This window comes from Lepidochelys kempii, chromosome 8 (assembly GCF_965140265.1).
Source record: "Lepidochelys kempii isolate rLepKem1 chromosome 8, rLepKem1.hap2, whole genome shotgun sequence".
NCBI lineage: Eukaryota > Metazoa > Chordata > Testudines > Cheloniidae > Lepidochelys > Lepidochelys kempii.
The window spans coordinates 50,344,324-50,359,856 of NC_133263.1; the positions used below are offsets into that span (position 1 = coordinate 50,344,324).

The 15,533-nt window shown below is 40.2% G+C and overlaps 1 protein-coding gene across 3 annotated transcripts in view; it reads right to left on the reverse strand.

Annotated features, from left to right (window-relative positions):
* COP1 (COP1 E3 ubiquitin ligase) overlaps positions 1–15,533 on the reverse strand; it is a 226,800-nt gene that overhangs the window by 31,377 nt on the left and 179,890 nt on the right. For all 3 annotated transcript variants that reach the window (XM_073356470.1, XM_073356469.1, XM_073356471.1), the window contains exons 17-18: positions 14,863–14,987; positions 13,878–14,038 (exon numbers count right to left, since the gene is read on the reverse strand). In XM_073356470.1, the coding sequence (XP_073212571.1) occupies positions 13,878–14,038; positions 14,863–14,987 (286 nt within the window). The remainder of the gene's footprint in view (positions 1–13,877; positions 14,039–14,862; positions 14,988–15,533) is intronic.

The following is a 15,533-nucleotide window of genomic DNA, read 5'->3' on the forward strand; positions in this document are numbered from 1 at the left end:
CTGCTCTCTGCATTGATGCAAGCACTACTAGTGAGGACACGCTCCACTGACACAAGGAGCATGACACACGGACATGGACACAGCCAACTTAATTACTGTGGCAGCTGGATGTCAACTTACGTCTGTAGTAGAGACATGGCCACTATCTCTTGGGAGAGGCCTGCTACTGGAATAGTAAAGCCTTCTGTTGGTCAGACTGAGCTGCTTTGGGCTCAGGATCAGAATGGCAAAAGTGATGCAGGTTAGTACTGAAGTCTATGGCTGAAACAATATCTGAGAGGAAGCTTTTACAGCTTGCCAATGAACTATGCATCTCTAACCACAATTGTGCATTCACCCTAAAAGGTAAAAGCACGACAAAAAAATTTACAGGCATATTTTAGTTTTACAATCACTTATAAATAAGCAAGCATCAGCAAAGCCAACATAACGTGGACAGCTATACATTGGTTAACTGCGTGCTATGGATTAATTGACAGGCATAAGGGAAAAGTCGAAGGGCTGTCTACACTTACCGGGGATTGACGCTGTGGCAATCAATGTGCTGGGGGTCGATTTATGCTAAATTGACCGTAGACTGCTCTCCCATCGACTCCAGTACTCCACCGGAACAAGAAGTGTGAGGTAAGTCGATGGGAGAGTGTCTCCCGTCGACCCCGCAGTAAGTCGACCTAAGATAAATCGACGCCAGCTACGTTATTCATGTAACTGGAGTTACATAACTTAGGTCGACTTACCCTTGTAGTGTAGGCAAGGCCTAAGAGACAAAGTATCCACTTCAACCTGTGCATAGTTGCTTGTAAAACATTTGTTAGTTTTGTAACAGGTTGTTAGCAAGTGCTGACCTGTGTGTTACCTCAAATTTTCACAGGTCTTCCAACAGAATTCAGAGTACTTGTTTTGTAATGTATACTCAGATGTGAGGCAATTTCCTGTACAGTAACCAAATTTTGCACTAGTGAAAACAACAAGGACACTGCAAAATGAATCCAAGCCCCTTTGAATATGAATATGCTGATTTTACTTTCAGCTCATCTCTTTCCTGTTTTTACCACGGCTTGTGCAAATTGACTTGTCTCTTCGTATGCTCAAATCAACATACAAGTTCTGAAACACTGTATAGAAATGGAAGCACTATTCACTTTCAATTCTAAATGAAAGATTTTTTTTATTCAGAAGCGATGTAACACTTTCCACGAGTACACTCTTCATAAACTGTATCAGTTTCCACTGTTCAGTGGACATGAGGAGATCTCTAATTCAGCCAGAGCAGACTGCTGCACAGCAAGTCTTTTTCAGCAGCATCAGGCAGCCTGGCCGCAGACAATCAAGCTCACCAACCTAGGAGCTATGGAAAATCTATGCCAGACTCACATTTAGCAGTTTGGAGAACAATGCTAAGCTTCTGTCTATGGTGACATTCGGGAGGGATGCAATCACTTCCTTCCTCTGAATTGTATTTACATGCTCTTCGCAGATTGCTGGCCAAAGGAATTTCTATGGATCTGACCCAATCCTTCCTCCCAATGTCGTTCTCTTATCTTCCTTGCAGTATCTCATTATTATGAGTAAGTGGGAAAAAATGCCATTGTCTTCTCCGCCAGCTCCCCAGACTGTGTCGACTATATTTGTCCCTTTAACTTAATATTCACTTCAGACACACTGAAGTGAATTTAAAAAACCTTAGCACACTAAACCCCTGGCAATGCAGTAAATCGTTTGCTTCATTCCAGGTTCGGCAATCCAGAGCAAGAGTTTGGGATAAAGTGATTATGGTATGCAATAAAATACAAAAGACTAAAGTAGCTTGAGCATTATTTGCTGTATAAAAAAAATCCTATTTCAAATTGTAGAATCAAAACATCTTGAAAGAGTGCTGCACAATCCTGTTTAGCTGCAACAACCCTGATGTGGTGGGTAACGTTTAGCTGTGTTTAATAGGGATCCATTGTTTTATGAAATATAATTTGGTTTGGTTCAGATTTATTTTTAAAATGACTCCATGCTATGCTGGGTATTTGTAAACCATTCCTCAAAGCAGCTATTAATGAAATTCTACCTCCAGATTTATTCTGTTTGACTAAATGGCTTGTTCTGTACAGGTACTTCAATTAAGACCCACTGTGCCCTCCAAAGCAAGGTCCATCTTTTACTCTTAGCACACGGAGGGCAGTAGGAACAACAACAATCAGCAGCAGGTCAAGGTAAACCCCAACGAGGAACGAGCAACTCCTCTTCAAAAAATGTAAAATAAAGGACACAAGTCTAAGAAAAGTGAACTGTTCATCAGATCTGCCTGAGTGCACTCTTTTAATATGCGGCTTAGCATCAAAGTTCTATTATTGCTTAAGGCTGGGCAACTTGATTGACATTAGACTGACCTGAAGCTCTTAGGTTCTAATCCATTTTGATCCAGACCATAGTAGCAGACAGGGTGTGAAATCTATAGTACAGGAGCTCTGATACTAAAATGATGGATACAGTATAGAAGCCTACATAAACAAAAGCTTTTGTTGTCATAAAGCTAGGCGCGTGACTAGTTCTGCATCAGTGCTTCCATTTCACTCAGAGGTGAAACTGTCTGATCAAATCTTAAAATTGAATGCTGGAAGGAAAAAAAATAGTTTTATTTTTCCACCTCATTTGAACACTATAGAATGTTAAACATCTGTGATCTTGTGTCACTTGCAAAAGGTAAATATATACAATCTGAACAAGCACTAGCTTTATAAAACTGCAGAAGTTAATTTCATATAATGCAGCTACCGTTGCTGTAGCATTGGCAATGTTACCTGTTAAAAGGAAGGAAGGAAGGGAATAGGTCTATAAAATAATGTTCGAACAAGAGGCTGTAGTATACTCAGAGTGGGGTTTTCAAAAATCTTCAGTGTGGGCCTAATTCTGCTCCCAGTGAAGTCAAAGGGAACGTTATTATTGACTTCAATAGGAACAGAGTTATTTCAATGATGAGTGCTTTTGAAAAATCCCACTCCAAACACATACTTTAGAAGAGTTTCCTCTGTTTAGAAGAGCCTATAACACCTCCTGTTTAAACATACGGATTTCACACATACTTGTGCATATATATGGGCAAAATTCATGAAATAAAACTGTAGAACCATATGAAATATCCTGTGGGCCTCAACTTGTATCTTAGTCTTGGCAGAGATGTATTAGTGGACTGTGCCCACTAACGCATCTCTGCCAGGACTACTTCCAGTGTTGAAACTCCTCATCAGATTCAAAGAGCCACCAACTTAAACTGCTAGCAATTCCTCTACAAAGAACATTCCTCTATTTCCATTTATTCTGAAATGTTGTCATGAAAAATTCTCACCAGCTAATTTCCAAGAGTTAGGTATAAATTGTTCTAAGATATTTTTGTTTTAAAGCTTACAATAGTAGCTGTCTTGCACTAACAGAAGGAGAACCAGGCTAAAGCATGGTATGCATTGTTACTCCTCAAGAATGGGCTTTTAAGAAACCCTCAGCGTTGGCAATAGACCAACACCAATTGCTTTTGGAGAAAAAAATACATTGCAACTTCGAGGTAAAGAATTACAGACATATTGGGTACGCATTGACTAATTCATTCCAAAGATTTTATTTTAAATAAGAGTTTAATTGCTAAGTGTTGCTGATTTATGGAGTCTAAGCTGTGATTGCAAGAAACCAGTGTTCCAGTAGTTTGTGTTAATTGGCATCAAAACTGCAGCTCAAAATTAAAAAGGCCTGCCCCAGATAAGGGCAGGGGTGGGATGAACTACTCACTTCCTGCTAATGGCTTTAGAGGTTGCCAGAAATTTAATTAGGAACTAACATTTTTGCCTGGTACCTGAAGGGAAAACACACATTTACCAGTTAATTCAAATTCTTGCAATAAATAAATAAAGTTTCAGGGCCATTACACTTCCAGGGTATTCATTCCCCAGTCAGTTCAGATCACAGTCCAAAACTGACCATTTTTAAAACCCTTCTTGGACTTATTTCAGTCTGTCCCAGGGACTGTGTCATTTCATCCCACGCTTGCTTATCCACTATCAGCCTTCTGTACCAACCCTGAAAGCTTGTGTGGAGACAACAGTCTTTTCCTCTGTAGCTCCTATAATCTTCTTGAACCACCCCCTTTTATCTGCTTCACTTGACTTTCCATCTTTTTGCAAATCTCAGGAAGATGACATTTTCTCCCTGGTTTATGACAATTTCTTTGTCTGCCTTTAATAAAACATGGCGTAACTATATTTTCCAAATCTCCAGAGGTTGGCCAGGACTTCCCAGAAATTTTAAGCATTAGCCAAGGGGCACTCAGTCCCAACCAGAGCCATGGGCTCAGTTACTTTAAAAAAAAAAAAAAAAAGTGAGCATACAAGAAGGCGGCAGAAGGCTAGAGCCTGCTCACCTAGCCTTTACCTTGACTTGACCATGAGTTTGCCCTTTTCTGGAGCATGAGACCCAGGAAGCAGATACAAGGAGAGTAGGCAGAGTGCCCACACATCCTGGCTGGCACCTGCAGAGATGCATTGTTCTGGAGGGGGCAGATCTCCATTCCACTCTAGACTCTCCAGATCAGGGCTGAGAGGAACAGAGATGGTGATGCAGAAAGGGGGACCACATCACAGGTAGAGGTGACATAAGGAATGAGGAGACATCAAACATACTCCATTTCCATGAGGAAAACCTGTGGGCTCCTTGCATACAGAGTATGGGAGGATGTTGCCTGAAGGTTGCTGCGGGGGGGAAGAGTAACAAATCTCTCCACCCACATAAAGGCAAACGGTTGGGGGGAAACCTAGGGCACGGAGGGAAAAGAGCCTCCAAAGGTTCCAAAAGGTATCAGAACTTCTGGATGTTTACTTGAAACCCAAACCTCATGATGTCTTTATAATTAAGGTACTAATTAAATAATTAAGATCTATAAGGGTGTATATATCAACCCTCTGGGATCAGGGGGTCCCGTGGAAATTCTCCTGGGAAGGCGGTGGAATTGACAACTGTCTTTAAACTAACATTTGTAAACTCTTTGGGGTTGAGACTGTGCACGCTTCAAGCTGTGTACTGTGCCTAACACAAGATGGCTCTGAGCTTGACTCTGGCCCTGGATGCTACTGTAAAATAAGTATCTGATATTAATAAAAATAGTTTGGAACATATTTTATGTGAAAGACTACACAAACTAAAGTGGTATATTATATCTTGTAATACAATGGTACAATGGGGAATTAAGGACAGAGTGTGTCTCATCTCAGAATTAAACTACAAAAGCCAGGAAATTCAAACTTTTATAATAGTTAAACCACAAAAGAGACCGTGCTTTAACCACATTCTTTGTTTAATAATTAATTGCTACTTATTAAAATACCAGAGATCCAGCGGAAGAGAAACTTCTACTCTCAAATTTAATAAGAGCTGTGAAGAGGGATTTCTGTGTGTCCCCATTCACAATGAATACTGTAACAATGCGATTCTTGCTGTGCAAGTTCGCATGTCTCAAGATCAGGAAATAACAGGAATACTAAGACCCGGGTTACATTAGCAGTGAAATATAATCCACACTCACCGCAACTCTACCAGTGGGCTCAATGGCTGAAAAGGTAATGTCAACAGTTCTCACACTTCTACCACTATGCCATTCACTAAATGACTGAAAAACAGATGACTGATAAAAATGCCTCTGGCCTACCTAATGGTTAGCATTACTGGACATGCACTGGTGATGAATTACAGCAAAGTAGTTTGCTGGTGTAAATGCTGCCTCAGTTCAAAAAAACCACTTCAACTTTGACATCTCCTTTAAACTCACAAAAGACCCCTAGGCAATTTATAATGGTCAAGCTTAAAACTACCCCCTGCCCTCTTCTTTTTTGAAGAGGGGAAAAAAGACTTTAGATTAAGTTTGTGAAACTAGACTTGGAACCCAAGAGGAAAAACCAGGACCCATTCCTTTGATAAGACTATTCTCAAATCCAAGTTAGAGTGATTTCAAAGCACTGTAATGGAGGCAGTGGGGAAGAATAGGCCTTTAGTGCTGAACAATAGCATCAGTCTGATCAATCAATTGACACAGGAGTATACGAACAGTTAATCTGAATCTAGGAAAGGAAGGATTAAAAATGATGCATTATTGCATCAACTAGCGGTCCTCAAACCAGCCGGAAACTTGGAACAGCAACACAAATGCTGCAATACAGTTTCTCCAATTGCACTGAAGATGGGGAAGAGGTGTCAATTTTAGTAGTAAAATGGTTAGCCCCAGAGGAAAAGGAAAGACTGAAATGGACAGTCTCCTGATGTGACTTACCCCTGCATACACCGAATAGCAATGGACGGGGAATTTGTGGCAGTTCTGAGACCCACTCATGTCAGCAAGTACCACCTTTACAGGAGAAACCTCAACAGGTTCCTGGGCCCGGGGAGAGAATAAATGAAAAAATACTGGAGATTTTTTTTCATAAAAGGGATGAAAAATAAAATTCTTCTAAATCCTGTAATTTGCATAAGGACTGAGGTGTCAAACACTGAAATGTCAAGATAGCTAGTGAGCCACTAATAATAGAGTATAATTTTCTCATGTAGCTCTCAACAGTTGGACTCCTAGGGCGGTAATGATGAGTAAAGAGTTGCTACATTCAGCTGGGTATTTTCTTTGCTTAATTCTCTTTTCATGCAACAAGCAGAATCCAAGATAGAATATCTCTAGAAAGATATCTGCACTGTACAAATTTAACATACATTATATACAAATACACACACCTCACTGAGTTTCCCTGAAGACAAGAACATGCCTCATGGAATTACTTTATGCACAAAATTAGACCCTTTCAGCAACAGGCATGTGGAAGGAAATGTTATACATACTATTGCATTTCCAACCTAGGAACTTTACAAGCCAAGCAAGTCTCAAGTGTATTTTATGATGCTCTGGGTTAGATTTAAATAATAAAGATTTAACATTCTCTGTTTAAGAAAATGAGATTGACAAGAGACTTGCATAGCTCCTTTAAGAGGCTTGAGGAAAATAGAAAGGAATGAAATAAAATGCAGTAACAATATCTTGCTGCAAGGTGCTAAGCAACAAGTAGAGGAAACTGCTTGAGTGAAAGGATGAAAAATTGTTGGGCTTTTAAACACAACTAGAAAGAATTTGGTGCAGCCAGAGAGAAAAGAGTGCAGCAGAGAAGATCTGGGAGCCATCATGTTGGCAGGTCAGCTTCTCAGGAGGTCTAAACTCCAAAGCAGGCAAACAGCATTTGACGAAATTCTAGGTAAAGGCAGAGGGTCTCTGAGCACATTCAAACGTACCTCATTTTTCTGGGAGAGGATTCTCAGATTGCCACAACCTTGAAAAACTGTTAATTATGTATTTCAACCAGAAGAGTGAAGAGGGAGCCAAACACCAGCCCTCTTGTGGCTGTATGAAGGAGATGCAAGGCACCCTGGGAGTGAAGATCTAGAACGCAGTGCAACAAAAGATCAGAGTGCTTGATTAGGTTTGACCAGTGAAGAAGCAATGTCAGGATAAAGCGGAGGCAGACTTGTGAGAAGTGTAACCTATGATAATAACTCAACAGTTGTGAATAGGAGAGAAAATTGGATAAAGTGGGGAATGGTAGAGGCCCTCACAGAGATGCTTGGAACGGGACAGCAAGTACTACAGCTGTCAGTGATCACCTGGAGTCAGGTTCTGATTGAGATGCCAGAGGGATCAGAAAAGACAGCACAGTTCTGGCATTGTATTGTGAGTACCTCTCACACAGAAATCTCAGATTACTTTCTAGATAAGCTTCAACTGCCATCTAAACAACTCCATTTGAGAATTCTGCATGAAAAATACAGGTTTAATTTGTAAATCAAAGCTGCTAGCGGTCTTGAGATTAGTTTAAACCCAAGTTCTTGCAACAGACTACAGCTAAGTGGAGTGAAAAAGAAAATCCTTTGCATTTTTGGAAATCTTAACTGAAACTAAGATTTCAGATTAACAGAACTACAATTAAAATCAGGGCAGGTTATTTTAGATTAGAGTAAGGTTTGGTTATTTGGGAATAGCATGGGAAGTTTCATGTTAATATCAATAACTCTTCCAAATTAATTAACAGCTAAGAACGGCAATGAATCACTTTCTGAAATTATCTGAGATGGTTAGATTAAATCCAGCAAAAGGGATTCAAGTTGCTGATCGTAAATTATCGAAGTCCCATGTGTACTAGCTAGCTCATGTGTACCATATTTATTCATTCTGTGGGAAACAAAATGGATAACTACTTTCCATGAGTTAACAGAAAATAAGGGTACTTGTAAATGAAGATTTACTGTAGAATAATTACATGTTTTTAAAGAACATGTAATTAATAAAATTAATTACTGACGACACACTTAGGGAACTGAAGTCTGAGATGCTACATAGGATTGTCAACTGTTGTAATTTTAGCTAAAGAAAGGAAAGCTCGTTTCCTGAAGTAGCAATCCAAAAAGGTGTGCAACATGACCCTTTCTGAAGAGTTGTTTATAAAATCTAGAACAGGGTAACCTGAAATTCAGAGTAAGGAGTCCACGGGAGTTTGCTGTCTTAGTCAAAGTAGCTGGTGGGAAGTCATTTGTCTAACGTTTCATTGTAAGTGGCCTAGAACAACTTGGGTAAAAGGACCTGGCACACAAACTTGTGACCTGTTTTACCTTCTGTAGAGGAAAACTACAATCTTACCAGAAGCCCCCAAGAGATAATACAGCAGTGGTGCAGGGGTGTATGGATATGGAGACACTTGTGTCATATAACAGCATCTAAATGAGCCTGGAGACCTCCTGAAAAGTCAGTTCCTGTGCCTCTCATTGATGGTTAGATATTAGCTTCCCAGACTGCTAAACTCACACTGATTTGAAGAACAACCCTTGGACAGGAACACACAGACCAGTTTTCTATTCGCCCAGCCTGTATCTCAGCTCTTCAAGATGTTTTTGCAAAGCTGCACTTCTCTGTCATCTAGTGAATACACAATTAAAAGCATTCCACTCAAATGTCAGATGCCCCTTAAACAAATTACAGTATATAGTCCCAATGTTCCTTCAGTTAAGAGATCTGGAAGACCTAATTTAAAACAAAAATGCTATTGTCAATATATTTTCTTTTTTGTCTTTAAAAAGATACAAATCTTTGCTTAGGCTAATTTACTTAGCATATTCTTCTCTTATCTGCATCTCCTTGCTGCTTATCAAACCCCCGATATTTCTACTTGGAAAGTCGTTCCCAAGCGAACCTGCTTATCTGCGGTAATGAACACTCATGCAAACAGGCACAAAATTAAATGGCTTCTTTACAGCGATTATGATAGATTGAGCCCTGCTTAATCTACATAATCAAATTGCTTCTGTGTTCAGCAATACCACCTTTCTGCTGTCCAGGGAGCAGCCAATGCTAAACCTGCTCTCCCAACAGCTCCCTTCTGAGAAACACCAACTGCAATGGAAGGGAGGAGGGTTATTTAAGAGGTAATAGAGTGGCAGATGTATGGGGTGCACTTTTAACTCTGAACGTAACAAGCCAGGTCAGAGTGAAGGGTGTCTACCTCTCAGGAGGTGTGGAAATATTATGCAGGAGAATAAGGAGAAACCAAGTACAAAAGAGGTTCTCCTCAGGGTACTACCTACATTCCAATTGTCTGTTGCAGACAAACACCTTAAATTGACTCTCCCCTACATACATGCATTTTAAAGAAGACAGACATTTCTGCTTGCCTAGCATTGTTCTAGAAGTAATACTTCATTTCCTTTCCCTTAGTAAGAAAGCCATGTGCGTTTCCACTAGTTTTCTTATGGTGTTTATGCTAACAGAACAGCAGAATTTATTAACAACCCCAATACTAGAATCGAAGTTTTACATCAAGCGGGCTGTCTTGTCTGTGTGTTAGGGAGTATTTTTTTTTTCTTCTGTTAAGGAGAGACAGAGCCAGGCATGTACATTATAAACCTCTCAGCTTAGAAGTTAGAGGTATGTGTTTAGGGCAGGTGTTCTGGAGCATATCCCTGACTCTGCCATTAACTTACTGTGTGACTCATTGTGGGTAAAAATTTCTTGACTGGCTTCTAATTTTAGGTGGCCTACCAATTTTCAGAGTTGCTGAGCATTAGCAGCTCCCACCAACTTCAACTGAAAGCCACTTTAGAAAATGTGTATATTAGAATCTCTGTGCCTCAATTTACTCATCTCTAAAAGGTGAGTACACTTACCAAAACAAGTGCTCAGAGAATTAGTTCACTGATTTATCTAAAGTGTTTAAGATCTCCAAAAGGCATGATAGAAGACCAAAGTATTAGTATACTAACTACTGTATGTTTAATACAAACTATTATCGCTTAAAAAATTAGCCTGATCCAAAATGTACAAATTCTGGCCACTCTAGTGTCTCAGATGCAGTGCTCTGGCAGGGAGCACTGCGCTCAGCTTTTTGGGAGAGAAACGGTCTCAATCAGTCTGGCCAATTATGGATTAGTATTGACAGATGCAGAAGAAACACCATGTCCAGCCCTCTTCAGATGGAAAGATGATAACTATGACAGAGGATCTCAAGAGGATGGAAAGAGGGAACAGGAAGTTCAGGGCTCCAATGAAGATTCAAAGGATTCCTTCCCTGTACACACCTGCCATCTTCTCTCAAATCCCTTATGTCAGAAGGAAGTGTAAATTAATTTATTTCTGTTAGTTTCAGTGGGAATTTGATGGGAAAGCAGATGCAGATGTTAGGAATCACATGAAAAGCACTTGGTGCAAATGGAGGGAGTTGATGGGAATTCTCTGAGACAAAAATGTGCCAAGCAAATTAGGCCAGCTGTGATGTATGGGTTAGAATGCTGGCCAATGAGGAAGAGAACAAATGCACACTGCAGAAATTAGATTGCTCAGGTGGATGCTGGGTAAGACAAGGGCTGAGGTACACCATGAAATAGTATCAGTAAAGATGCAGGTAGCCCCCATCATAGAAAAGCTGAGGGGCTATCAATTGAGATGGCTGGGCCAGCTGAGACAATAAGGTGAAAGATATATTGGCAAAAGGGTACAAGAGCTAGTAGTTACAGGACAGAGACCACGAGTGATTTGAGATGCTGAAGGAGGACATGAAGGTTGGTGTCACTCGGAAGACGCACTTGATAGGAATGCCTGGAACCACAGAACTAGAGCTGCCAACCCTGTCTAACAGGACAAGGTAAAGCAGCAGCAGCTTCCTTGGGCGTTTTAACTATCTGAAGGGTTTTTATTTTTCTTGGATCTCAGATTTTGCACTTTAAGTGGCTACAGATACTTATACTTTGAGGAAAGCATCAAAACTTAAACTTGTTCCTCCCTTCTCGGTTGGTAAGGCTACTGAATTAGAGAATGGTCCACAGCAACACTACAGGAAACTGAATCAACTCTGGGTTATGTTGAGGAATCCTGAGGCACAGCTAATACACTATTTCTATGCTGCCCTCCATTTGAAGAAGCAGTTTACAAATATAAGCAAGCTAAGCCTGAACACTCATGTGAGGTAGGTAGAGTACGTTTTATAGATAGGGATACGGAAGCAGAGCGACTAAGAGACTTCCGCAAGATCACAGAAAGTCTGTGGCAAAGCCAGGAATAGAACTTCTTGACTGCCATACCAGGAAGACTGCCACAATACCATCACCTCTTCCAAGCACATTCCATGATTCATTAACACATGTTATCTTCCAGGGGTGTTCACGCAGGTCCGAAGTCTTCTTAGAAAAGAGCATGACACCGCAAGAAAACGTAAGGGAGTGAAGAATAAGGAAACATTTTCCTTGAAAGGGGCATTGTGGATGTAGACTAGCCTTCCAAATCTCTCTCTCTGCGGTACAATAATCCAACATGCCAAGTGCGCTAGTGAGGTTTGAGCAAGATCCTCTGCACCATGGCAAGTGACTTGTGTTTGAAAATAAGCATGTGTGGGTACATTCAGAAGGAATAACACTTAGCTCAGTGCTAGCTGGATGTACTATAAAAAGAGAGACGCGAGGGCCTCCTGGCAAAAAGCAAATCACATTGCTAACTGACTCATGAAACAGTGCAAGTGCAGTATGTAGAGAAGCATGGGAGGTACTACATTCAGAGGTAAAATGCTGAAGCAGAAATACTCAGCCTGTGGCTCTCTAGCCACATGCAGCTTTTCATGGCTCTCTTTCCAAACCAGAAGGTGGTACTTTGGTTGCCACAGGAAAAAAAAATGGTAATTTAAAACAAAACCCAGGGAGACATGTGGGAACTAATGACAGACAAAAATCAGGCTTCTCAAGAACGGTGACAGACTGAATGCCAGAGAGCTCAGTGAGCTCTCACTATTGTAATAATTGCTGAGTGCACCCTTTATTGAGCGGATTTCATTGTTACTTTATTATACATTTGTTACATAAAATTTTGCATTCGAGTTGTGTTGAATACTCTAGTAGCGCTCTACAATTCTGTTCAACAGCTTTTCAGCTGCTTACTTTAGAGTGCCACTCAGACTAAAAACACAATAGAAGTGGGAGAGATTGAGAGCAATGCGAATCAGAGGAAGAGGTAAGGAGAAGTAATCAAAAGGGCACAATTGATCCCTGCTGTCTGAAGCAAAGGTGTACACTGCAGTCAGAGGTCAGGCTTGCTGGAAATATTGCAGCAAAGAAAAGAAAGGTGAAAGGGAAGCTTATGGATGTAGTGGGTTACTTCAAGGCTTTCACCAATGGAGATCTGGGTTGAAAGTCACACAGTTTCTATTGTCCACTTGAGACTTCGTATCCATTTATTTACATAACAAACTCACCTCAAAACCTAGCTTATGATCCAAAAGAATATTAGCCCTATTTGGTATTCTTAAAATTAAAACAGCCCATTTTTTCCTTTGACTTTAAAATTAGAGATACAAAGTTTAGATCCAGATCCAGATCCTCCCCAACACTAGAAAGTTTTAGTTTGGGGGGGGGGGGGGGCTTGGTTCAGGACAATTTATTTGAAATAATCTCATGCTATTTATGACTGTGAGGACACTTCCAGTATACTGTAAATACAGATAAGCAGTTGTTAACTTGCTAAAAATATTACCTTTCAGGCTCCAATTTCTCAGGTTTGCTCTCAGTCCAAATGCTCTCTTCACAAGTTAAATAAAATTCCATTTAGCTATTTGAAATACCCAAGAATGAATTCCCCACCCGCCAATTAAGGACCTTATCTGCAAACACTTATGCACATGAGTAAGTTTACAGAGGTTTTTTTTTTTTTTTACAAGTAACTTTATAAAGTTCTTTTTAAACACTCCAGCTCAAAACCAGCATATTTTTCAATACAGTCAAACTTTAGATTAAAAAACACTGAAAGTGCAGTGCATGCACTACAAGAGGAGCATACACTCTGTATATTTGGAACAAAGTTCATGGAAACAGTAATGGAAATAATGTAGCTGGTCCTTATCTCAGGCATTTCATCATCTACACATAGTGCATGTATTAGAGTGTGAAATCCCATATAGAAGATCACATTTAAATATGCATAGTGAATTTACTTGAATGTGATCATATACAAAATTCATATAAAAATGAAACAAGGAAATTAAATGCCAAAAAACTGTATTAATGCATCACTATGGTTGAGATTTTAAATGTACAAACTCTTTGTGATTACCACAACCTTTTGAATTTCCCAATTTTAACAACCATTACACTGCAGTACCTTTAAAATATATATAATCCTTTCAATTACTCTGCAAATGTGCACTTTCTATGGCTGACCTGCAAAATACCTTGGAATATAACTGGGAAAAAACAAAAGTGGAGCCAAACCTTCAATGACTCCATCTTACATGAACATAAGACATTCACCCAGCAGCAATCTTGGCAAAAATAAGCAGAAAACTCACCCCATCTGGCAGTGCCCTCCAGCACACAGCACTGACAAACTCATTTGTGTCATCCTCTTTCCGGTCCTTGTCCAGGACGCTTTTTACTGTGTCAAATTTGAAAGTCAGAAGTGTCTTTGAGAGGCCCTTGTAGTACAGGTAGAGGGAGTTATTTTCACTTCCTGTAAATACAAGCAAATCAATAAAATAAGTTCTAGAAATGGACCCCTGATAAGCAAGTCTTTTTAGACCTTTTACTGTGAGAGTAGAGAATTATTTCAGCCTAGTTCCTGCAAGTTTAATTGCTCCCTCTACCGCCTATCACTGTTGGCTGCTGCAATTAGAGTACAGGATCACTACAGGGTGGATGTCCAGGTTACCAGGTTAGAATTACAAGGGAATCAATACACAATTACAACACTGTTCTGGTGAGACTTTAACCTTGTTCCATAACTTTGGCAGAGACTTGAAAAGGCATGGAACATAATTAAAGGCCCCATGTGCAAATTGCACAGATGTCAGTGGAACTCAGATGGGAGACAGCAGCAACATTTAGGGGGATCTTTTCACCATTGTTGGAATTGTTTCAACTCCTAATCCAGCAATAATTGGTTTAACTATCCCAGAGTGGTGAGTCCACCACTGTGCAACATCCAACTGATAGAGGGATTTTTTTAGTTTAATTATTATTATTTTTAAAAGACATATGTCATTTTCATGGAAACTACGTAGGGACTGTGAACTTACCTGTGGACATTTCAGTGGAAGTCTGGTGGTTAAAGCAAATCATGTAAGTAGGGCAGAACTGGAGTAAGTGCACACTGCCGTACGGCTACTACTTTTTATACTGTTCTCTAGGGCAAAGCTGAGGGCAGAGACTAAGAATAATCCTGTATTTTCTAAGATGTCTCAAGTACTGAGTTCATTTTTATGCATACTTTTCATTAGAAGCAGTGCAAGCTCTGAGGAGCCATGCAAACATTTCTTGGGTGGATGCTCTACTCACCACAGGCAATGTAGTCTCCGTTGGACGCCAGGCCTACAAAATTCTTCTCGTTGATGTGACCCTTGAAAGAGCGCAGGCAGTGTGGTTTCCCTACATTCCATAGCTTCAGCTGACTGTCTGTTGACCTGCAATCATCAGTATAGAAACGTCAGAATGCTGTCATAAGGCAGGAGACTCCGATTTGAATTGTGATTCCTTAGTGTGATACTTACAACTCTCATATAGTATACTTGATGAACTCCAAGGAGATTTTACCTGATTTCATGTCTTGCTCAAACTGAACTAGTGAAAGTATCACATTAGATTAAAGCCTGTCAAATGGGTTACTAGGCTGCAAAAAAAGTATCCCAACAAGGTTATTCCTTTCTCCACTGCTGCTGTCAATACCACTGTCCTCCACTTCACTCATTCTCAGAACCCATCTTAAATTTCTTATCCCCACACATCCAGGACATTATTAGATGTTTCTTCCTCTACGATATAGTCACACTCTGTTTCTTCCTTTCTGCCCTGCTTGTGAAAATACTTGTCCATGCACTTACCTCCCGCCTTGAATATTGTGACCTCCTCTAGGTGCCCTGAGAGTATGGCGCTCACCTCTAGTCCATCCAAACCTCAGCAGCTAAAATTAACCTCTTGTTTATGAAATGTCACTTATTTTTAAATCCCTC